Source organism: Arachis duranensis, chromosome 3, assembly GCF_000817695.3.
Source record: "Arachis duranensis cultivar V14167 chromosome 3, aradu.V14167.gnm2.J7QH, whole genome shotgun sequence".
NCBI lineage: Eukaryota > Viridiplantae > Streptophyta > Magnoliopsida > Fabales > Fabaceae > Arachis > Arachis duranensis.
This window is the reverse complement of record NC_029774.3, coordinates 29,264,127-29,288,203: the sequence shown is the minus strand read 5'-3', so window position 1 is coordinate 29,288,203 and position 24,077 is coordinate 29,264,127. Positions and strand designations below refer to the sequence as shown.

The following is a 24,077-nucleotide window of genomic DNA, read 5'->3' as shown; positions in this document are numbered from 1 at the left end:
ACTACAAATAGTTTAGCCACTTTGGATAATTTATTGTATATAACCTATTGGATAATATTTATCTATCTCTAATCATCCTCAAAGTAACTTGGCCTAAATTTCACAAAATTTATTATTTATTATCATTTAATATTTTAAACCCTAAATTAGCATATAATCAATCAAATTCTAAATCTTAAATTAACTTAATCCTAAACCCTAAATTAGCATATAATAATCAAATTTTAAATTCTGAATTAACATATAAATAAATCCTAAAATAACTTAAACAAGGAGAAAGAGGGACTATGGACCTTGATGGGCAAAAAGGAAAAGAAGAACAGAGACAAAGGGAGAGTCGCGTCGATACTGCAGGGCAATGGCGTCGGTGCTGAATGGCAACGGTGGCGATGCGGTGATGCTGGCAGAGAAACGGAGACAAAGAGAGATAGAGTTGCGGCTAATACCAGGGGAGAAGACGAACTGGCTAGTTTCTGTGAGAGGGGAGAGGCGGCGGCAAGAGATCGGGGCCAGGGTGGAGGGGCTGGAGCAGCGGGGAGGGGGAAGGGCTAGAGAAAGAAAGGGAGAAGAGATGTTAGAGAGAGAAAAAGTTTTTTGAAATGAAGGAGGTCAAGGTTCGCACTTTCAATTTTAGGACTTATTACCATCGAATTTATCGTCGGTAACTCATAGTAGGTCACCAAAACGTATCGTTTTACTAAAATGGCTTACCGTTGGATAAATCTGACGGTAAAGCCCACATTAAAGTTCATGCCTATTTCCTTTGTTTTGCCTCTAAGTATTACCGTTGAATTTATCATTGAAATCAGAAATTCGCTGGTAACGATTTGACTAAACGAATTCTATATCAAAATCATCCTTAAATCTGTTGGTAAAGTCGACGGTAATACGCAATATTAAATCCGATAGTACTCGACACATTTCTTGTAGTGATAATACAAGTGAATCAAAGACTGGTCTCATAATTACAAAAATGTCATTTGTTCTAAAGATGTAAATAAAAGAACTACTTAGATTACAATTCGAATAACTAAATTTTCTTATAAGACAGAAGAATAAAGAATAAAATAATCTAAGAACAAGGGAGATATGAAAATAACAGCACTTTGTTCTCAAAATTGTTCTTCTCTTTGTCTTCAAAATTCCAAATCTATCTTATATAGACAAGGAGCATTGAAAATCTATTGAAAATTCTTCTTCTCCTGTGTCTCCACATTTCTTAAAGTAGTGTAGAAAGTCGAATCACTTTTAGTTTGTGTCAACGTCGTTTGCCAAGAATATAAACTTTGTATTGTACCTTGTTTAAGATGAAAGAAAGCTTCTCCAAATGACATACCTATTTTAGTATGCATTTTATGTTTGAATATTAGAAGCAGAGCAACTTTCTTGAGGTTAGCAATTTTTCACTTTCAATCATTTCGCAAATGAAAGTAAAATGTGCAAAATTTTGAGATTTGTAATCTCATTTTTGAGGTATTTACTGGGCTTGTAATGTAATCAAATTTGCGTGAAACTAATTCTAAAGTAACTACATAATTTCTGAAATATAATTTTGAGATAATCATGTTATTCAATTTATCTTTTGAAATTGTTTTTAATTTAAATTTAAATTATTTAGATTTAGATAATAACTAATTTGATTTTAATAATTACAAAAAATTATTTAAGTCCTTGATACACTTAAATAAACGTTAGTTGGTACATTAATAAAATCATTAAATTATATTTGAGTATATTAATCATTAAAATACTTTCTGAGATATAGTAAAATTAACATTCTTAGTCTATATAGATATTAAATTTTAATTAAGTTTAATACTAAATAAAGAGAAAAAAAAGTTGACATAGTTTTAAAATTAATTATAAAAAATAAATATTTAAACTAGTCTCCGAAAATTTTTAATTAAATACTTTATTTCTTACCAAATTTTTACTTTTAGATTTTTTTTTAAAATTACTCACGTCAAATAAATTGATTATTTTATTATTTTTAATCAAATTTATACAATCAATTTCAAACAAAATTAATAATTGTGAGTAATATTTAATTATTTTTAATTATTAACTTTAAATAAAATTAACTGTAGATGAGTTTTTATTAAAATAATTTTTTTATTTGTTATAAAATGTAACAATTTAACTAAGGCCAAGTGGCAAAACCACATTGGGAGCAAGTGTTACTTCACGGTGTAGTAGAAAATACCTTCCCCATTGGAGAAGGCAGCCAAAAGCAAACTCTTCGAGGTTGCGTTTCCCTTTCAAAAAACAAGCAGCAGCAAACACTTCATTTCAAAACTTCAGAATTCATCGATGGCCATGGTCACGCGTCAGAGGCGTTCCCAACCGTCGGATCCGTCGCCGTCAACGTACACGAAGCTGGACAAGGCGAACAAATCGGACGGCGGAGGTGCTGAGGATGAAAAAGGGTTAGGGTGGTTCCTCCCTTTTGTGGCTCTTGGAATGCTGAGGTACATGAGTGCCTCCTCCAACATCATCCATGACTGTGACGAAGTCTTCAACTACTGGGAGCCCCTCCATTTCCTTCTCTATAAAACTGGCTTCCAAACTTGGGAATACAGGTCCACTTTATTTAAATTAGTGCACTAATAGCTTCTATTTTTCTTATTTTTGTCATTGAAGAACGTTCTATTTATGTGATAAGCTGCCTTTGGATTCAATTCGGAGAGATTTTGACCCGCTGATAGAAAAATTAATTTGCATTTGAGAAGAGAAAGAAAACCATGTACATTTGGATGTGCATAGGTTGGGTTTTTCTCTGCGGCTTGCAGGAAATGATTGGGGTTTTTTTTTGGGTAAACGATCACTTTAGTCCCCAGAAAGATTATGAAATTGGTGATAGCTTAGCCGTTAAAGAAAAAAAAAACGATTGTTTATTTCTTGCTTTCAAGAATTAAAATGTTAGCATCATGATCTTACCAAGTCTAAAATTGTAGTTTACTTGGTTTTCTTTTTAATAAATGAAAAAATCACTTGAGGATTGAAACTTCACTCTAGTCTCTTCACTTTGCTTTTGTGTCTCCGTGATATTGACAAATGCTGTGTGCAAATTGCAGTTCACAGTTTGCTCTTCGATCTTATTTGTACCTTTTGTTTCATGAGTTGGTGGGTCGACCTGCTTCTTGGTTATTTGCTGAGGAAAAAGTAAGTCTCAAACCGGGCTAGTTGATTTGTTATATGGACTTGACAGTGCTTGGTGGCGATTTATTGATGCATTGAGTATTTAACTCTGTTGTCCATTCTGGTTATTGATGTGTCTTTTTTCTGTTGAAGGTGCGAGTATTCGTTGCTGTAAGACTCTTTCTCGGTCTTCTTTCAGTTATCACAGAAACTGTTCTTGTTGTAGCTCTTTCACAAAAGTATGGAAAACGGCTTGCTTCGTATGCGCTTGCAATGCTGTGCTTAACCAGTGGCTGTTTCTTTGCTAGCACAAGTAAGTGAAATCTTCCTGTATTCCAAACTTTGATATCTTAACATCTTTATTCTCTGTCTTTATGCATTCGATGATGGTTCTTACCTTCATGCAAAGACCAAATACCCTTTTTGAAACAAACTAACTGAATTGTCAGTCAACTATTAAGCTTTTTGAAATCAATGACCTGGGTTGAAATGTGGGATTAAGTTTTGCTAACTTTCTTCACTTTATCTGTTTGTAGGTTTCTTGCCAAGTTCGTTTTCCATGTATGCGATGTCTCTTGCATCAGGTTTATTTCTTCTTGACAAACCTGCAGCATCAGTTGCTGTTGCTGCTACTGGCGTGATACTCGGCTGGCCATTCTCAATCTTGGCTTTCCTTCCGGTCACACTTTATTCATTGTCTAGGAAATTTAATCGGGCATTCATTGCCGGGGCGGTTACATCGATTATTCTTCTTGTAAGTCTACTCAACACATAGAATTGTACCTACCAGTCACTTTTCTGGCCTGTAATTCATATGCTTATACCATCTAATATTGAACATAATATATAGATATGGATTTCACATTATTATTTATTCAATTTTGTCTCTATTGCAATGATTGCATCATTTTACAGGCATTGTCAATAGTTATTGACTTTCACTATTATGGAAGATGGACGTCATCCGTTTTGAATATTTTAATATACAATGTAGCTGGTGGTGGTGAAAGCCATCTTTATGGGACTGAAGGACCCCTTTATTACCTGAGGAATGGATTTAACAATTTCAACTTTTGTTTTCTTCTTGCTCTGCTATTCTTGGGAATTCTTCCCATTGCAAGGAAGAAATATGCACCAGACCTGTTGATTGTGGTATCTCCTATATATATTTGGCTGGGGTTTATGTCTTTGCAACCACATAAAGAAGAAAGGTATAGTAATAGTTCCACATGATCTGGCGTTAAAAAATTAGTAGTTAATAATACTTTGTCAGTTGAGCAGAAATTTTGTATACTATTGCACTAGACACTACACACCAAGAAGATTATTGTAGTTAATGCCTTAATTTTTATGTATAGAATGGATATAAATCATGGTTCCACTGTGTTAGCAAATATTAAACTGTTAAATGTTTCATCTGTAAGTGGAAGTCTAGATGGGTGTTTAGAAAGAGTGGCATTGTTTACTAATTGGTTCACACACCTTGTTCTCCTGTTAATCCAAGTAGACAATGATTTGGTTTTTATGATTTTCACTATCCTGTGCATTGGTATAGTTCTTTGTAACAGTTTCTGGCCATGGTTAATAAATGGTGGTGATAGGTTGATAGCCATTGGTAACCAGTGGTGGAATGAAAAACAGTGAATTACGAGTGCAGGTATGATCAGTGTGATATCTCCAGAACAAAGAAATATGAACAAAAGAAGGAAAAATGATAGAAAACCAATCCAAGAGTTCCTAGAGATACTCCCGTCTCCCAAATCTTCACCAAATAATTCCTTATTTCTCATTTAACCCCTGCACATAATATTTCTCATCCTAACCAAATCATGCAGATGTCCGCTTTCTCTTTCTACGGCCACTCATAATTCTGTTAAGCACATGCTGATCCACAAACATGCTCCCAATATGCAAGTTTTAGCTAGCCTTGGTATCTTTTGTAGGTGCAGGGTACTCACCTTTCGTTCCTTTAGTGTCCTTTGAGATGAACTAATTATTTATTCTTATTTGATTGTATCATCATAAATATGTATACACAACATTAATAACTATTAGGACCCATGAATCAGTTAGGGTTGTTAGTTACTCTAAATAAATCAAAGAAGGGATTGGTTAGGTGTGGTTGATCGTCTTGGCCTATTACCAAAAATTTCCAATTCAGTAGAACATTCTGTACTCCATTTCTTTCTTTCCGGTACCAATTCTAGCAATAACTGACCTTTATTCATATTTTCCCTTGATACCTTTCATGAAGGTTTCTTTATCCAATATATCCGCTTATTTGTGTTGCTGCTTCAGCTGTCATTGAGAGCTTCCCTGATCTTTTCCGTGACAAATATAATCCACGTAGTGATTCTATACTGGTAAAGGTGAGATATAAGTTAACTTAGGATTTAGAAAGTTCTCTTTACATTAAATATCAAGTCAATGTAAGTGCATTATAGATTTCCTTCTTTCCTAATGCAGGCAGCCAAAATTCTGAGGCCGGTTATTCTTAGCCTTATATTATGTGCCTCTCATGCCCGTACATTTTCTCTAATTCATGGCTACTCTGCTCCCATGGAGGTTTACAAGATTTTGGAGCACCATGATGATGCAGGAACTGGTGAGTGTCAAATAGAATGGTGATTTTGTTTTCTTTATAATGGTCATTATAACATATATATGAATGATTCAATCTGCAAGGATTGTTATAGCTTTAGAAAGATTTCGGGAATGGAACTGATGGATGCTTAAGGGAAAAAGATCCTGTGTTTCACAAAGTTGCATGCTCATTGGTGGTGATTTCACTATTGAAAAAATGTACAGAAACTGGATGATAAATAATGCTCAAGAAACTAAATGCCACATGCAATATTGACCCAAAGTGTTACTTCAATTTGCATCTTTATATTTGGTTATATTTAAAGTGTGCTTCAAGTTGAATCTATGCCCTCATATGCTAGTTTCCTTTTTAATTTCTGTATCAGACAAAGGCTAAAATCATTTAACATTTTGGGACAAACATCAGAATTATTAATTGTTTTGTTCCCTTAAATTTCAGGTTCTGTGCTTTGTGTTGGAAGCGAATGGCATCGGTTCCCATCATCATTTTTCATTCCTAATTATGTGAGTGAAGTTCGATGGATTGATGATGGGTTCCGAGGTCTTCTTCCCTTCCCATTTAATTCTACACTAGGTGGAACTGCATCGGCTCCGTCATATTTTAACAACAAGAATAAGGCATCAAATGAGCAATATGTATGTCCTCATTAATCTACAAAGGAACCAGATCAGTTGTTTATTCTGTTGTCAATTTTTGCTAGAAGTAAACTAACCATCATTACCATTGATTTGACAGCTCCATGATATTGATGCATGTACTTTCCTTGTTGAGCTTCAGCTTAAGAGACCTTACCTGACTCGTGGAAGTGACATGTCAACTTGGGAGGTAGAAGTCATTCTGGAAATCATTTTTTGTCTTCAATACGATTTCAAAGTTTTCCATTATCGTTCTGTCTAACATATAATTTTTTTTGTTCTTTTTTATTTATTTATTGTTTCTTTCTCCTGATTGTTTGCATTTTCTATGCATATCAGGCTATTGCTGCAATACCTTATCTGGACAGGGAGCTTTCACCATCTTTGTATAGGTCCTTTTTCATCCCTTACCTGTGGCAAGACAAAAACGTTTTTGGCATGTATAAGCTGCTTAAAAGAATACCCAAATGATATGCAGTGCTAAATAGTCCTTGAATATCCGGATTCAATTTTGTATTGACTTATTGTAACATCTAAAGAGAAATCATCTAGGATAAGATTAGAGCAAAGTGAAAAAGTGAGTTACCAGGATAACCATTTTTTGGTTGAGACTTTAAGTTTGTAGAAACATAGAATGTAGGTTGTCCCACTTTCTACAATGAATATTGAATTTAAGTTCTAACATACCTTAGACTTTTGCCATGTTCACATGCTAATATTCTTTACTTATTTGAGCTAGCTTTCTCTTTTTCATCCAAACTGCAATGTTTGAATTTTCAATACAATATTCTCCATATGTAACTGAGTTAATCAGCTTTATCCTCATATACCTCCTGTACTGTTGTTGCTATCAATTTTGATTTGTCTTAGAATGTGGAATACTATGTTCTCATATTTCCTAATTCTTAGTCAACCTTGTTATGAAGTAATGGTAAATGGTTAACTAGTTGGTAGCCACAGGCTTTGCCTAGGTTTTAGGCTATGTTGGGAAGAGTAAATATAGAGAATGGCATGGAAGGTAAAAATAAAGCCAACTAAACCATGTTTGGAAGTGACTTTAATGAAGGGAGGCATAGTTAGTGTGTTTACTTGTTTTCATTTTTTTTGCAACACAATATTTGAAAGCGAAAATATAAACCAAAAAGGTCATGAGAATTGGTTCTCCAAATAACATTGCTTCTTTCTCCCTTTCCCTTCGTTGATCATATGCACTTCTTTTGATGTCTCAGTATACCCTTAATGTTTTACATTGTTCGGGGTAGCTTGACTTAATTAGTGATGTCATTGATGTGTGGCATTTTCCCCTAAGCTCCCTAAGATGGTGTTTGGTTAGTGTTTATAACTTTATATCTATCAAACATAGAGACAGTAATTCACGTCAACTATTTGTTTGTTGAAACATATACTTTTGTTAGACATGGTGACGCACAAAATACATATCTTCAATGTCCTTCTTTAAAGTTCGGACATGGAGACAATTCATAAGACACAAATTTTTACCATTTTGTTTTTTCCTTCTCCTTCTTTCCTCCTCACTACTCCTATTATTGCTCTTCTCTCCTCACTGCTCCATCCACCACCACTGCCATTGTATCCTCCTCTCTTCGTCCTCCCCGTCTCACTCTCCACCACTTGTCCAAATCCGCTGTGTCTGCTCCTCCTTCATCTAGATCCGCCACCTTTTCTTCCTCCTCTATGTTTGCTTCTCTTCCTCTTCCCTGAGCCCACCGACCGTCACGTTTTCCTAATTTACGTCGCTTCCCCTTTGCCATATCCACCTCTGCCTCTCTTCCTCTTTGTGTTGCCCACCACCGTTGCATTCACAGACCTGTGCCCGCCTTCACTTCACAACATCCACCTCCGCCGACTCAACCTTCGTCCCCTCCATCTCACCTTCGTTTTCTTTTTTTATTTAAGTATCATTAAAGGATTCAAAATGTCTAAGTTCACCAAATATGACGGAAGTGGCAATCCACTTTTTTATTTGAAGAGCTATTGCACCAAAATGGCAATTTGGTCCAAAGAAAAAAAAATTCTTATTAGCTTCTCTCATGAAAGCTTAAGAAGACTCGCTTTGGAATGATATATTCAATTAGATCACTCTAAGATATATAGTTAGAAAGATCTGACTGAAAAATTCGCGAGTCAATATAATTTTAACTTAGAATCAGCACCGACTCATGAGCAACTAGTTATGCAAAACAAAAAAAAATTGATGAGCCATTTAGACTATATGTCCAAAGATAGAGATCTCAGGCAACATAGGTACAACCTCCTCTTACTGTGTTAGAAACATGTTCACACTTTTTGGGAAAGTTGCAATCTCCATACATTGGAGACATGGTGGGAGCAACATATGAAGATTTTGCACGCCTTACAACAACTAATCATTGGGAGCACAATTGCTGATCATTTGGTTTGAAAATGCCATTGGAGAACCATGATCATCCTCTCCCGAATTGCTTGATAATGAAATTAGGGCGGTAGATGATTTGGTTAATCCAAAAACCAAATATGTTTTTGGGTTAGCCAAAAATATAATTTGTTTAATTAACCAAATTAATTTTATATGATAAAACTGGTTATTAATCGGTTAGAAAATTTAAAAATTGGTTTTTAACCGGTTATAAAAATAAAAACCAATTTTAAAAAATAATCGATTTTCTTAAAAAATTGGTTTTTACTAGGGGTGTTCGCGGTGCGGTTTGGATCGGTTTTGAGTCGAAAACTAATTTTGCTTGTGGTGCGATTTGGATTGGATGACTTTAAAAAAAATCCGATCCGATCCGATCCAATTTCAAGCGGTTTGGATTGGATTGGATTTGCGGTTTTGTAAATTAAAAAATTTAAATACATATAACAAGTCTTAACATCAAATTTTAAATAATCAACAATAACATAACAAGTCTCAACAATATCTTTAAAGGCCAACAATAACATAACAATAGAAATAAAATTATAAATTAGTTAAAATAAATAAATAAATAACATTTTGAACATAAAATATTTATTAAATAATAATAATACTGAATAATATAAAAATGTATAACAAATTGAACATGTTATAAATATAATTGTAAATATAATAATAAAATAATAATATTATAGTACATTGTGCGGTTTGGATTGGATTTGATCGGTTATGAAAAGTAGATCCGAAATCCGATCCGATCTAGTGGTTTGTAAAAAATAGAATCCAATCAAATCCGAATTAGTGCGGTTTTAATCGATTTTCGGTTTGGATTGTATTGGATGAGTGGTTTAATTTGGATCGGTTTGGATTTGAACACCCCTAGTTTTTACATTAAAAAAATGGATTTTTCAAAAACCAAAATTAAAAACCGGTTAAAAACCAATTTTTACAAAAAATTGGTTAATCAATTTGATCACAAAAGTTGCATAAAATTTAGTTTTGATTTTGGTTAACCGGTTAAAAATCAGTTTTTAAAATTTGGTTTTGCTTAACTACTTTTTAATAATATGAATATGATTTTTAGAATTGTTTTATTAAATTAGTTAACTAAAATGTAGTTATGATTTTTTTAAGCGGTTAACTATAATTTGGTTATCTTTTGTACACCCCTAAATGAAATGGTAGTGGTACAAGTTGACGAAGTAAAAGATGCAATGTGTAAGACATACTTCAATTGAACTATTAATATGCATGGAAGTGGAATTGGTGTTGTGATTGTTTCACCCACTAGAAAGCAGTATCCAATCGCTATAAAATTGGATTTTGAATGCACCAACAATTTAGTTGAGTTTGTAGCATGCGTGAATGGTTTATGTCTTGCGATCAACTTGGGAATCAAACAATTAGAAGTTTTGATGATTTTTCACTTATCATTTATAAAGTAAAAGGAAGATGAAGTACAAAAAATCCAAAATTAATTCCATACCAAAAGTAATTGATAAAGATGATTGAGGAATTTGATGAAATATATTTTCACACTTGTCTCGAGGTAAGAATCAATTTGTAGACGCTCTAACAATCTTAGCTATGATGACTAAATTAGAAGTCCGTCCTAATGTCATACCAATCCAAGTAAAAACACAAAAAACTTTCACTATGAAAATATATCGAATAGGAAATAGATGGTAATCCATGGTACTGTGATATCAAGCAATACATCAAAGAAAGAAAATACCTGCCAAAGACAAATGAATCGAGTAAAAAGATCATTTGATGACTGGGAATGGCCTTTTTCTTGAGTGGAGAAATTCTCTATAAGAGAAGTTTTGATGGCACACTTCTCAGATGTGTAGATGCTTGCGAAGTCATTATCATTATAACTGAAGTCCATGAAGGTAGTTGTGAACCCATACCAATCGTCAAATGATAGCACAAAAGATTTTAGTAAGTAGTTATTACTGGTCCACCATAGAAGCTGATTGCATTGCTTACATTATTCGAAAATGTCACAAATGTGAGATGCATGCTGATAGAATTAATGCCCTCCATTCCCATTGCATAACATGATATCAAAATGGCCTTTCCAATGTGGGGTATCCATATTATCGGACCAATCCTAAGGCTTCAAATGGTCATCGATTTATCCTATTTGCAATTGATAAATTCACCAAATGGATTGAAACGATACATTTGCTAGCTTCACTCAGAAAGTATTCATCAAGTTCATGAAAAAGATCTCATTTGTAGATATGAGATACCAAAAAGGATCATTATTGATAATACTCCAAATCTCAATGACAATGAAATTCATAGATTTTTGGAATAATTCAATATCTAACATCTTAATTCAACTCTTTATGAGCAACAAATGAATGGTGCAGTATTAGGTTACTAATATCCATATCTAGTTGGTTTTGGCCATTTCTTTCAAATCATCAAATTCATATCCAATTAACTCTGATTTTCTTTACTTATTGTCAAGGTCCTCAAATATAGACAAATTATTCATTTTTACAAATAAGCAACGAATAAAGAGGGATAGGTATGAATACAGTATTTTGTTTATATTTGAGGACCAAGAAGTTATTCACTCCATGGGGCACAAAAAAAAGTAGAAAAAGGTGGATGGCTATTAAGAGTGGATAGCTGTTAAGATTAATTTGGAAAAGGCTTATGATAGACTAAAGTGGTCGTTTGTCAAGAATACTCTAATTGATATAGGTATTCCGGAGCATACTATCAATTTAATTTATTGTTGCATCTTGACTGTGAAAATGAGAATTTTGTAAAATGGAAAAGCTCTAGACGAATTCAATCCGTCTCGGAGAATCCATCAAGGCGACCCCATCTTTCTGTACATCTTTATCCAGTGCATGGAAAGATTATCCCAATTGATAAATGCAGCAGTAGAGCAAGATTTCTGGAAGCCGATTCAATTAAACAAGAATAGCCCCAATCTCTCGCATCTCTGTTTTGCAGATGATTTTGTCCTCTTTGCTGAAGCTAACATGAGACAAGTTGAAGTCATCAGGAAGGTTTTGGATGTATTTTGCTTGAGCTTGGGTCAGAAGATCAGCAATGACAAAACTAGAAATTTTTTTTTCCAAAAATGTGGGACATAGTATTCGGGAAGAAATAAGTGGGTTCTTGAACTTCAGGCGAACAGAGGACCTTGGCAAATACCTGGGGTACCTCTCATCCACTCTAGAGTCACAAGGAACACCTATAAAGAGGTGGAAGCAAAGATTAATGCAAGACTAAATAATTGGAAAGCTTCGTCCTTATCCCTAGCCGGGAGAATCACTCAGGTGAGATTTGTCCTTTCTACTATTTCGAATTATACTATGCAAACTGCTTTTATTCCTACATCTACCTGTGATGTTATTAACCGTAAATGCAGAAATTTTATTTGAGGCAAAACGGAAAACTCAAGAAAGATTCATCTCTTGAACTGGAAAACAGTGGGTGAACCTAAGAGAGCTGGAGGACTAGGAGTGCGACATGCTAAGGATCTTAGGATGGGGTCTTATCGAAAGGAAGGACACCTTGTGGGCTCGAGTACTTAGAGCTAAGTATCGGTGTGGGAATGACATTGTTCCAAATGTGACTAGGAGACCAAAGGATTCTAACCTTTGGAAAGGCATATGCTCTTCCTGGAAAGACATTGAAAGCAACTCCATCTGGAGGATAGGAGACGGGTCCCACATCGACTTTTGGAAGCATCAATGGGTGCCTAGTCTTGGGCGCCTAGATCAACAAAATACGCAGGTAACAAATTATTCAGAGTCCGGATCCTCTCTAACGGACTTCCTTTCAGTTTCAGGTGTCTGGGACATAAATAAACTCAAGGAATGGCTTTCTGAAGCTATGGTGCACAAGATCGTTTTTCTGTCCCCGCCCTCTCCGTGGAAGCAAGAGGGCCACATTGCATGGGCTGCAACCCCGGATAGTGTATTTAGTTTAAAGACAGCATACCAAGCGATTAAAGGAGATGAGGGATTAAATGACCAACTCTTCAAACTGATTTGGAAATGGAAAGGTCCGGAAAGAGGTAGATTTCTCCTCTGACTCGTGGCCCATGATGCGATTCTATCGAATGCTGAAAGGAAGAAAAGACATATGACTAATGATGCTGGATGCCCTCACTGCAACCACTAATGAAACAGCCCTCCATGTTCTCCGAGATTGTCCTTTTGCAACCGAAATATGAAAATTCTGGAATCACAAGATCATGATAGAAACTTCTTCCGACAAAACAGAAGGAATTGGTTGTCGAAATATTTGGCTAGCACTGATGAGTGGGTAAACAAATTTGGCATGGCCATTTCTTCTATTTGGTATGAAAGAAATAAATTTGTATTTGATGGTGTGACTTCTCAACCTGCAAATATTGTTGAAGCAATCAAGTCCCGCTATAGAGAATATACCAAGGTGATGAAGAAGCAAGGCATGGCTTTTAAGGTGACCTCAGACCTAAACAGCTTAATCAGATGGTACTCATCTGCTGCTGACTACTTGAAGGTTAATGTGGACAGGTCCATTTACTCTCAGAATGGAAACGCTGCTTGCGGTGGAATTTTTCGTGATAATCTTGGAAGGTTTGTGAAAGGTTTTGCTTACAACCTAGGGAGCTGCTCTATTATGCATGCGGAATTGTGGGGTATTATCAAAGGTTTGCAAATCACTATCGATAATGGTTATAATCGTATTGATATAGAATCCGATTCTATGATGGCCATCAACTTTATCAAGGAAGAATACTCGAGACACCGCCCTTGCTTTCCTCTGCTAGATGACATAAATGTGCTAAGTAGGCGCCTGGCTTATGTGGCATGGAAGCATATTCTGCGTGAGGCCAATAGTATTGTTGACATCCTTGCCAGAAAAGGCCAAAGCCTTCCGTTTGGACACCAGATTTTTTATTCCCCCCATCTGAGATTGTTCATAATTTATATGTTGATAGCATAGGCTCCCTCACGTTGAGGGGTGGCTAAGCTATGTCTTTGATTTTTTGTTGTTTTGCTTTCTTGTTGGGATCTATGATCCCCTTATTACTACACAAAAAAACTATAATATTAAAAAAAAAATCCATTAGACTTGTCAACCTTCAATTTGTGTTTATTATATTTTATACAACAAATCTTTTGGTTCTATCAATACAAAAAGAGAAAAAAAAAACTGATCACTACCTTAGTCAAGTACTCTTCAAGATAAAAAAATTAAATTACTATTTATACATATAAATTTTACAAACGTTGATGAAAGTATCCATCAAACAAAAAAATTAACATTGTACACATAAAAGATGAGTTATGTATAACAACAGTACCCAAATCATAATTTTTTGTTGACTTTTTAATAAAATTTTCAAATTATCCTCTTTATCTTCTTTCCCAAATTCCAAACTTTTACAACCCTCACTCTTCTTCTTCCGTCGCCATCAGCCACCAGAAGACTAACAAAAACAGAGAAATGGATCCCAAGTCAACTCAGTTGCAACAATCGAAACTGGCCTAGTAGACCGATCTTGACATCCTCTCCTTGAAGTTCGCACACCTCCTTTTCGCCTCCCCTCACTAGGAGACTCGAGTCATGTTCGCCATCCTCCTCTACAAGCAGCTCACTCTCAACGACTCATACCTCTAGCCACATCTCTCCCCTCACACTCAGTCTTCTCTAAAAATTCGACTTTTTCTTTTTATTCTTTGCCCATTTGAAATAACTCATGATCTCTGAAAAAGTAGAGAAAATGAAAAATTGATTTACTAAAGGAGGAGTATATAGTTCAAGGTCTTTTTTGCAAAAGTCATCGAACATTTGCTTGTAATAAGGGGTACCAAAATCGTAGACGTTGGGTTTTCTGAGAGAAAGACCAAGGAGCTCAATGTGCGCACCTGTGTCGTAAGAAGAGACGTCGAAGCCCTGCCTCTTTAGGAGGAAGTGCGCTTCCATGCTCATATTCTGGTTCGATGAACACACCATGGCATACCGATATGTCGTTATTCTAAGAAAAAATATTAAATTAAGAGTTCACAACGATGAAACTTAGAAATTTTTCACCGTTAAGACGAAAAAGAAGAACATGGTTCTTCAGTATTGCGTATTACCAATTGAGAGAGAGAGTGAGGATGGTGGGCAGTAGTGGTGGTGATAGTGAGTAATGGCAGTATAGAGGGAGAGGAGAGGCAGTGATAATTAGGAAAAGTGTTGGTGGTGGAAAGGTTGTGAAAGTTTGAAATTTGAGAAAGAAAGTAAAGATAAAGGAAAGGGTAATTTGAATGCAAACAAGGCCGCATTTCAGATTTACTAAAAGAATTATATCTAATTAATTCAAAATTTAATTTTTAAAATTAAAACTAACTTTCTTTTTTTAATTTATTATTTACATTTTAAAAAAAGTGTTGTTCTCCTATATTTTTTTGCTCATATATAGAATAAATTAATCCAATAGAATTAAGATTCAACCTATATCTTATCTGACCTACAGATTAATCTATTCTGCACTCAATCCTATCTACAGCGGGTCAGTTAGCAACCCTATTATTCCATAAATTTGTTATTTTTTAACCCAAAAAAATTGAATTATTCTAAAATAATTTTATTAAAAATTAATTTTTTTTTCAGGCAAAAATCGTCGTGGCCTTGAAAAAATAGACAGGACCGACAATGACCGGATTGGTGTTTACTCAAAAAAAAAACATAAAAAAGGTTCAACACCCAATAGCTTAGTTCGGACTAAATCCCCATTTTGGTCCCTCAGATTCACGCGATTACTCATTTTGGTCCCTGAAATTTAAAATTACCTATACTGGTCCTCCAGATTTAAGTTTTGGCACCAATATGGTCCCTCAACTCTTTTCCGGTGATGATTAGGCAAATGGAATGCTGAGATGACACCCTTCCTATCACGTTGGACGCTGTAACGGCTAGTTAATGTGGCAAGGGTGCGGTTGTATTTGTATCCAATTTAGTCCATGAAACCCTAATTATCTTATTATTTATCTGAGTTATAATAACAAAGTTTTAATAAAGGGAGACTAAATTGGATACAAATACAATCCTTGCCACATCAACTAGTTGTTTCAGCGTCCAACGTGACAGGAAGAGTGTCATCTCAGCACTCCATTTGCTTAATCATCACCGGAAAGAGTTGAGGGACCATATTGGTGCCTAAACTTAAATCTGGAGGACCAGTATAGATAATTTTGAATTTCGGGGACCAAAATGAGTAATCGCGTGAATCTCAGGGACCAAAATGGGAATTTAGTCGCTTAGTTCGTATTTGGAATTGGGATAGTAGGAGTTGAGGAACTGTCTCTCTCGCTGTGTGTTCTGAAAAGAGGGAAAACCCTATTGCGTGCATTGCAATCGACCCCTGACAATGGCCAACAGTAACCTCCCTCGAAGAATCATCAAGGTTCGTATCCATTTTCTTGTTCCCTAACCCCAATTTTAATTCCTCTGATGCAATTGGTTTGCTTTCTGAGCAAACCAAAGAAACTCGAAAACCTCATTCTTCCATATGGCTCAATTCCAAAATTGCCCTTTTTCCACTACAATGAAAGGGGAAACCTAAGGTTGTTAGGCTTTTATTCGTTTCTTTATCTTCAAAATCTTGGATTTTTCTCTTAAAGAATTCCCTTTGTTCAACGTGCTGATCACTGCTATTTTCTTTCACTGGTTTGATATGAGCAGGAAACGCAGCGTTTGCTCAGTGAGCCAGGTAGCTTTTAGTTTTTATACTTTGTTACTCTTTGTTTATGTATTTAATTTTATATTCTTAGTTGAGTTAGTTGCTTGTTTATGTTTTCTTAAGTGTATATATCTAGAAACTAGCATCTTTTAACATGTTCCTTGGAAGTTGTTACCTTGCTGATCCAATAACAATAATAATAATTATAATGTACGGATTTTACCTGATATTATGATATGTTAATGCAGCACCGGGAATTAGTGCTTCCCCTTCGGAAGATAATATGCGATATTTCAATGTAATGATCCTCGGGCCGACCCAGTCACCGTACGAAGGTAGAAATGAGCTCACTCATTTTCCTTTGTTTGGTATTTTCGGTAGTACATGGAGAGTTGCTGTAAGCAATTACCCTTTGCTTTAATGCGTGGGAATGATTTTGTTATATATTTTTATGTTATCTATTTGATGTGCCTGTTACTGACTCATTTTGTTGCTACTTATTGAAACTCTGTGCTGGTTCACAGTCCCTCTATAGAGAGTTGGGGGTAGGTTTTGATTTTTCCTTTGTCTTTTGGTGCTGTGTTTTAGTCCTTTTTATTTTTCTGTAGTAGTTAACGTTTTATGAATATGAAGAAAAATTGCAACATGGAGTTGGCAAATGCAAAGGGGCATGTGTCCCTAATTGGCTAGGCGAGACCAAGAACTCCTATTTGTAGTAGAGACTCTCTGGTAGAACATTACTGGTTAGGTAGTTGGAGTATATCTTAGGAAGTTAATACCTATAGGAATGCAAAAGGGGGATCCTCTGGATTGAGTAAGAAAAGGTTAGTAGAGTTGATAAGTTTCTTGATTATGTTCTCTATGAACCATTAATAAATAAGCACTTTCTCTCTGATATTCAATAGTTACCTTTCTTCAATCTGAACCATTTCCAACTCTCTGGCATTTACAAGCCTGGTGTTTTTGGGATGGGCTCTCCTCTGTCGTAAATTCTTACTATTCTACACTTGTGATTTTGCTAGGGTGGAATCCTTACAAGTCTATCTTTTGAATTCGTGAGCAGAGGTTTAAGCACAACCATTACAGAATAAGGAGTTTCCTTTGTATACTTGCATATCTTTAGTATTAGATTTCTTCCACTGGTTATCTAGTTAACCTCGAGCTTTTAGGGTACTATCACTTGTATTCTGCTCATTAATTTCATAATATTGTGCTTACTATTTTTATAAGATTTTGAAATTTCCTCCCAAAACAATATAAAAAATTGTGGTTTATCCTTGTTATGTTCATTCATATTCATAACATTGGAATCAAGTCTTCAGTCAGTGTTACATGCAAATCCTTTCTTAGATCATATTTTGATTCCTCCTTTATAGATTCATGTTTGGAAGTGTGGAATGTGATATATATTTTTGTTATATAATTTTGATGTCATTCAATAGGTTTAATTCCTTTTGTCTATTTTCTCTTGAAATGTGTGGATAGCTGACTTGTTTTTTACCAATATGCATGCTTTTTTTGCTTGTATTAGGTGGAGTCTTCAAATTAGAGCTATTTTTGCCAGAAGAATATCCAATGGCTGCTCCGAAGGTTAATTTACTTTTATTTTCTTCTATTGCACTGCCAAAAGTATTACCACTGTTATTTTCATTAACTCTTACTCTACTTCTCTAGGTCGGGTGATATACCCATGTCCTCAATCGAACATCCTTCTGGTCCACTTCTTGTTCTTAATGCCTTCCCTTTCTGAAACTCACATACTAAGAACTTGGAAATTGGCATTGTTTAAATTGTTGAATAGAATATCCTCCTTACATTTTATCTGTGTTAATTTACATTTTATTTTTCTTCTTGAATATTGATGTGAAATTGTTGTTTATATTAGATTATTATCAATTCTATGATCCCATCAATATTTGAAAATACTTGTAATTTTTTTCTAAAGAAAAAATATTTTATATACTATCTTAATATGTTGATTGGGTATGGAACGAAACTAATTGATATAGAAATTGAATATAGGATGGAAAATTGTTATAAATCGAGGAATGGTGGACTTTTGAATAACATGCATAGTGTCAGAAAGCATGGCTTTTCTTCAAATTGAAGACAGTTCTAGGAATGTTATATAACTGGTACTAAAGAGAGCAAGTGGAATTGAAATGCCCTTTTATTGAGTGAAGTAAATTTTGCAGTGTTTGTTTTGCAATTATTACGCGTGGTTTACAATTGACAAATGGTAAATTGTATAGTTTACTTGTTATATCACTGAAAGATTTTACCTTCAGGTTGACCATTATATACATCTCTACAAATTGGTTTGAAATCTATTATTAAACTTCATCTTTGGATGAGAACTGTGGATACTTATTTTCAAAAACCAAATCTATCTTAAAGCAAAATTACAGGATATTTTGTTTTCTGTGGCTTCAGAGTCTGAAGTCACTACTAGATTTCTTTAGATTGTTAAATAATGCTCTCCTGACTTTGTCTACCATCCTTTCTGTCTTAATCCTTTTCTCTCTTCAATCTTTTCAAAGTTCTTTTTCTTATGAATCCATATTAAAATCCTACTTTTTAGTTTTTACTAGGATAAATGGCATTTTGATGTTTCTTCAATGGTTCCTATGCATTGCTTTTTACAGGTTAGGTTTCTGACGAAAATATATCACCCAAACATTGACAAGGTGCATTTTTCTTGCCCTACATTATTAATTAATTCTTCAATAGATAATTCTCTCACACAGCTGCATGTTTAATTATTTTATCCTGAAAAAACCTGCGTTTAAATCAGCTTGGCAGGATATGTCTTGATATTCTTAAAGATAAGTGGAGTCCTGCCCTTCAGATACGCACCGTTCTTTTGAGGTATATGTATGTTCGGCTTCTGGATTTCCTTATTCTCTTCGCATATCTTTTTATTTCATGAAGCAACTGGTTACAGTCTTGCCTTTGATGTTGAGTTTGCGAAAAAAAACTCTGATGATACATATTAAGATGAATACAGATTTCCATGTATGCCAGTTTGCAAATCTATGAAAAATACTTTCTTTTCCCCCCTCTTTTTTAGTTACTCTGCTGGTATTGAAGAACTCTGCATTTTGTTTGGAAAAACTTCGCTTACGGGAAGAGTAATTTGTGTTCTTTTTCTTCATTTTATGTGTTACTGAATATGTATGAATCATACTTTCATCCCCATTTAATTTATGGAATACCAAATAATGAAGAAAATGTCCCGGGGCAAGTCAAAGGGAACTATTTAACTAAGATGCTCTTTTCACAGTGAGTATTATATATTCTGATTCTGATAATATGAATTCGTTGGCACAACTAGTATTCAGGCTCTTTTGAGTGCACCAAACCCGGACGATCCACTTTCTGAGAACATTGCAAAGCACTGGAAATCAAATGAGGCTGAGGCTGTTGAAACAGGTAGGCGTATCTGCATTTATAATTTTTATATTGGAAATTAGTTGATATTGATATCCTCCAGTAATGCAATACAATATTCACATTCTCTTTGAAATGTGTCGTTTGTTAACCTGCAGCGAAGGAATGGACTCGATTATATGCAAGCGGTGCCTGATGATTGGGTTCAAACTTACGGCTTCAAACGTTCAAGTGTATGATATGAACTGTCAGTTTTAAATGGAAAATATGGTCAAATTGTTGTCTAACTTGTGAGTTTATATTCCAAATAGCCTCCAGTTTCCTCTTAATTTCTTATCTTAAAATCGGTGTCTTGGAAGTCAGAATTATTATGTGCTTTAGCGCATCCTTCATTGAGATATACGTACTATTTTACAGTAGCTAAAATTTTTGTATAGGTTTGTGTGTTCTCTTCGTTTTATTTGTTTGGTTATGAAATCTATGATCGCCAAAAGTGTACATTCGTAGTCACGGCACATTTCTTAAACACTTGCAGCTAACGGATTTTAGGGTGAGCTTTGTGTGTTATGAATATTTTTAGGGCCTGGGATTGACGAAGTCTTGAAGAATTAACTGACTCCATTTTACGCTCAAAGTCCTGTCTTTTTCTTTTCTTTTCCTCCAAGTTCCAACTCCCAACTCTCAAACATATCATAATAATTTGTAGTCAATCAGTAGAGTTTCAAAGTATGTTATCTCTTCATTATTTTTCACATGGATTTCGCTGGTATGCTTTTAGGATGTTAATACCAATAGAAAATTTTATTGTTCAGACTCGTTTATGACGAATATCTGGAGTAAAACTGAAAGCAATATAACTATAATCGAAAAAGTAATTTTTTTCTTAATACTTTGGATGCATCAGAATATAAAATTACATAAGAATGAACTCGAATTTTCATTTTCAAAATCAAGACAACAGAAATTAAAAAATTAAAAGTTTAAAAGTTAAAAGATGATGAAATAATTTTAATATTAAATGTAACTTAAATTCATAAGTGTAAGAAAAAACACACACACACATACATATAGGAATTTGAGAAGCATGCAACGACAAAAAAGCTACAAAAGGAAATAAGAAAGTCAAATCCAAGGTTATGAAGAGTTTACAATATAGAACTTAATGTAAATCTATTACTCCAGTAGTATTCCTTATTATTTATGAAAAGTTTATTAAAATTTTTAATGCTCAATTCACCTCTCTCAGTCTCGAGTTTATTGTGTTTACCGACTAACAACAATCATTTCTGATTTGCTATTATCATCATTATCATCATCAACGCGGATTAAGATTGACTTTTTATAGTTATTTAATAACGACTCGCATAAACTTTGATGTCACCTATATTGTAGTTTGACCACCTAAATTATCCAAAGTTCCAAACAATGAAATTCGCTACCTAATTAAGAGGCCATGCTTCTCGTAATTATATACCAAAAGTCCAAAACCAAATTAGAAGGAATGCAACATTCATCTGTTTACGAAGAAATGGATTTGTTAAGAATCATCAAATGCATGACCTCCAACCCCACGTTATTGGCGTGTTCACATAAAATAATGTTTATAACAAGAAAATGATAAACATATAGAAGAAAAGAAAAGATAGAACACCACATAAAGATTGTGAATTATCAAGGCGAGTAAATGTAAACATGAAATAGCTTCATCCATTGAGTACACAATGGTCACACAATATATATATACATGTAATTTCTTTAATTTGATGAGTGCAAATTGTTGAAATTAGAAAATGGTTTTGCCCATATTTTTCTCAACCTTGCTCATAGGAGGACTACTAGCCTCTAAACTCATTTGGCAATGGTTCACACAAAAAATTTTATCTTTGCATAATAAGCACCCCAAACTCCCTCCTGGCCCACCAAGGTTGCCAATCGTTGGCAATCTTCTTCAATTAGGGCAACTTCCACATAGAGATTTAGCATCTTTATGCGATAAATATGGACCCTTAGTTTATCTTAAATTGGGTAACATTGATGCAATTACTACTAATGATCCTGATATCATACGCGAAATACTTGTTCGCCAAGATGATGTTTTTGCCTCTCGTCCACACACTCTTGCCGCTGTTCATTTAGCCTATGGGTGTGGGGATGTTGCATTGGCCCCTTTAGGCCCACATTGGAAGCGAATGAGAAGAATTTGCATGGAACATTTGTTAACCACAAAGAGACTTGAATCCTTCTCAAAACATCGTCAAGATGAAGCTAACCACCTTGTTAAGGATGTTTGGGCTAAAGCCCAAACTGGAAAGCCCATTAACTTGAGAGAAGTGTTGGGTGCATTTTCAATGAACAATGTCACTAGAATGTTGCTAGGAAAGCAATATTTTGGATCTAAATCAGCAGGCCCACAAGAGGCTATGGATTTCATGCACATAACCCATGAATTGTTTTGGTTATTGGGTGTGATATACTTAGGTGACTACTTGCCAATTTGGAGGTGGGTGGATCCTTATCAATGTGAAAGGAAAATGAAGGAAGTGGAAAAGAAAGTGGATGATTTTCACACCAAAATTATTGAAGAACATAGAAAAGCAAGAATTGAGAAGAAGAAGAAGAATAATATGGGAATGGAAGATGATGAAGAAATGGATTTTGTGGATATTTTACTATCACTGCCAGGCGAAGATGGAAAAGCGTGTTTGGATGATACAGAAATCAAAGCTTTGATTCAGGTATTTGCATTTCATTAGGCCGTTAAATGATATTTCTGTTGCTTAACGTTTTATTTTATTCATTTAATATATTTTTTATTCCAATGAGGCTGAATAAACAAAAACACTCTTACTCTTTCGAACCTCTATAGACAATATTTTAAATATTTATAGATAACCATAATAATTTACTCGATTTTATAAAGATAAAATTAATTTCATTTATTCATAGACATATTTGTCAATGTCCTAAAAATTTACAGGTTTGCGTTATTATTATAATATATTTATTGTTTAAATAATGATTGTCATTTTTAAGGATATGATAGCTGCAGCAACAGATACTTCGGCTGTGACGAATGAATGGGCAATGGCTGAAGTAATCAAACATACCCATGTCCTTCGTAAAATTCAAGAAGAGCTTGATGCCGTAGTGGGTCCCAATAGAATGGTGATGGAATCTGATTTAGTCCACCTTAATTACCTGCGATGCGTTGTACGTGAAACATTTCGTATGCACCCAGCAGGGCCTTTCCTCATTCCACATGAATCTCTTCGTGACACCACCATCAACGGCTTTGATATACCTGCAAAGACACGTGTCTTCATTAACACCCATGGTTTGGGTCGTAACACTAAGATTTGGGACAATGTTGAGGAGTTTAGGCCCGAAAGGCACTTGCTAGTTGACGGGGGTAGGGTTGAGATTAGCCATGGAGTGGATTTCAAAATACTACCCTTTAGTGCTGGAAAAAGGAAATGTCCTGGTGCACCCCTTGGAGTCACCTTGGTTTTAATGGCTTTGGCTCGACTTTTTCATTGCTTTGATTGGGCTCCGCCACGTGGCTTAAATCCTCAAGATATTGATACAAGAGAAGTCTACGGAATGACCATGCCTAAGGTTGAGCCCTTGATTGCTTTTGCTACTCCTCGCTTAGCAAAACATTTGTATGTTAACTAAAATGTATTTTCACTTTAAATTCATGAATAAAATATAAATGTTTTGTTAAATGTCTATTCGATCAAAATAATACTTTTTTTTATATATAGTATAACGTATAGAGTTATATTATGTTCAGAGTCCATGATATTAAAGTAGATTTTATAAAAATCTAATCGGTTCATGTTTTAACTCCGCCTATATTATACTTGCGGTACATAGCCGGTCCCAAGTCCGGATAAAGGAGGAGGGTTGTGTTAGGTCTTCGGCAACCAACATAAAAATATAGCCGAACCCCCCATGACATGAATCAAAGACATTATTGCGCTAAAGCTAGGTCGTTGCCCGGAAGCAACGCGCCGTATGGCTCGAGTACGGTGTCAAAGCAAGAGCCGCTGCATCGGTGCCCGGATGTAATATTAAATGAGCAAGGGTTCTCGCGTTTTCGTGAACGGACGAGGGTAAATAAGCTAGTTCACAAAGGAAAAGGTAAAGGTCGAAGCGACAGAAGGTTGAGATTTGGGACATGGAACATAGGCACTCTAACAG

The 24,077-nt window shown here is 34.9% G+C and overlaps 3 protein-coding genes across 3 annotated transcripts; all 3 read left to right on the top strand.

Moving 5' to 3' along the window:
• Nucleotides 1-2,201: 2,201 nt before the first annotated feature.
• LOC107478412 (dol-P-Man:Man(6)GlcNAc(2)-PP-Dol alpha-1,2-mannosyltransferase) lies at nt 2,202-7,062 on the top strand. The gene is made up of 10 exons (XM_016098549.3): nt 2,202-2,579; nt 3,075-3,162; nt 3,292-3,451; nt 3,675-3,892; nt 4,054-4,349; nt 5,393-5,507; nt 5,605-5,743; nt 6,182-6,378; nt 6,479-6,568; nt 6,718-7,062. Exons 1-10 carry the CDS (start codon nt 2,311-2,313, stop codon nt 6,847-6,849), a joined length of 1,704 nt encoding a protein of 567 aa, XP_015954035.1. The 5' UTR covers nt 2,202-2,310; the 3' UTR covers nt 6,850-7,062.
• A 9,009-nt stretch (nt 7,063-16,071) lies between these two features.
• LOC107478411 (ubiquitin-conjugating enzyme E2 35) lies at nt 16,072-20,308 on the top strand. Its single transcript, XM_016098548.3, has 8 exons — nt 16,072-16,208; nt 16,487-16,514; nt 16,733-16,819; nt 18,016-18,074; nt 19,130-19,171; nt 19,279-19,352; nt 19,819-19,916; nt 20,033-20,308. Exons 1-8 carry the CDS (start codon nt 16,173-16,175, stop codon nt 20,068-20,070), a joined length of 462 nt encoding a protein of 153 aa, XP_015954034.1. The 5' UTR covers nt 16,072-16,172; the 3' UTR covers nt 20,071-20,308.
• A 1,356-nt stretch (nt 20,309-21,664) lies between these two features.
• On the top strand, nt 21,665-23,549 carry LOC107478471 (cytochrome P450 703A2). The gene is made up of 2 exons (XM_016098612.3): nt 21,665-22,609; nt 22,908-23,549. The coding sequence occupies exons 1-2, from the start codon at nt 21,665-21,667 to the stop codon at nt 23,547-23,549; spliced, it is 1,587 nt and encodes a 528-aa protein (XP_015954098.1).
• Nucleotides 23,550-24,077: the final 528 nt, after the last annotated feature.

Bases quoted from the DNA above. Each gene is read 5' to 3' on its own strand.
- LOC107478412 (XM_016098549.3), top strand. From the start codon at position 2,311: ATGGCCATGGTCACGCGTCAGAGGCGTTCCCAACCGTCGGATCCGTCG. The intron at 2,580-3,074 runs GTCCACTTTATT...TGCAAATTGCAG, and splicing joins TTCCAAACTTGGGAATACAG to TTCACAGTTTGCTCTTCGAT. The intron at 6,569-6,717 runs GTAGAAGTCATT...TATGCATATCAG, and splicing joins GTGACATGTCAACTTGGGAG to GCTATTGCTGCAATACCTTA.
- LOC107478411 (XM_016098548.3), top strand. From the start codon at position 16,173: ATGGCCAACAGTAACCTCCCTCGAAGAATCATCAAG. The intron at 16,209-16,486 runs GTTCGTATCCAT...TGATATGAGCAG, and splicing joins TCCCTCGAAGAATCATCAAG to GAAACGCAGCGTTTGCTCAG. The intron at 16,515-16,732 runs GTAGCTTTTAGT...ATGTTAATGCAG, and splicing joins GCGTTTGCTCAGTGAGCCAG to CACCGGGAATTAGTGCTTCC.
- LOC107478471 (XM_016098612.3), top strand. From the start codon at position 21,665: ATGGTTTTGCCCATATTTTTCTCAACCTTGCTCATAGGAGGACTACTA. The intron at 22,610-22,907 runs GTATTTGCATTT...GTCATTTTTAAG, and splicing joins AAATCAAAGCTTTGATTCAG to GATATGATAGCTGCAGCAAC.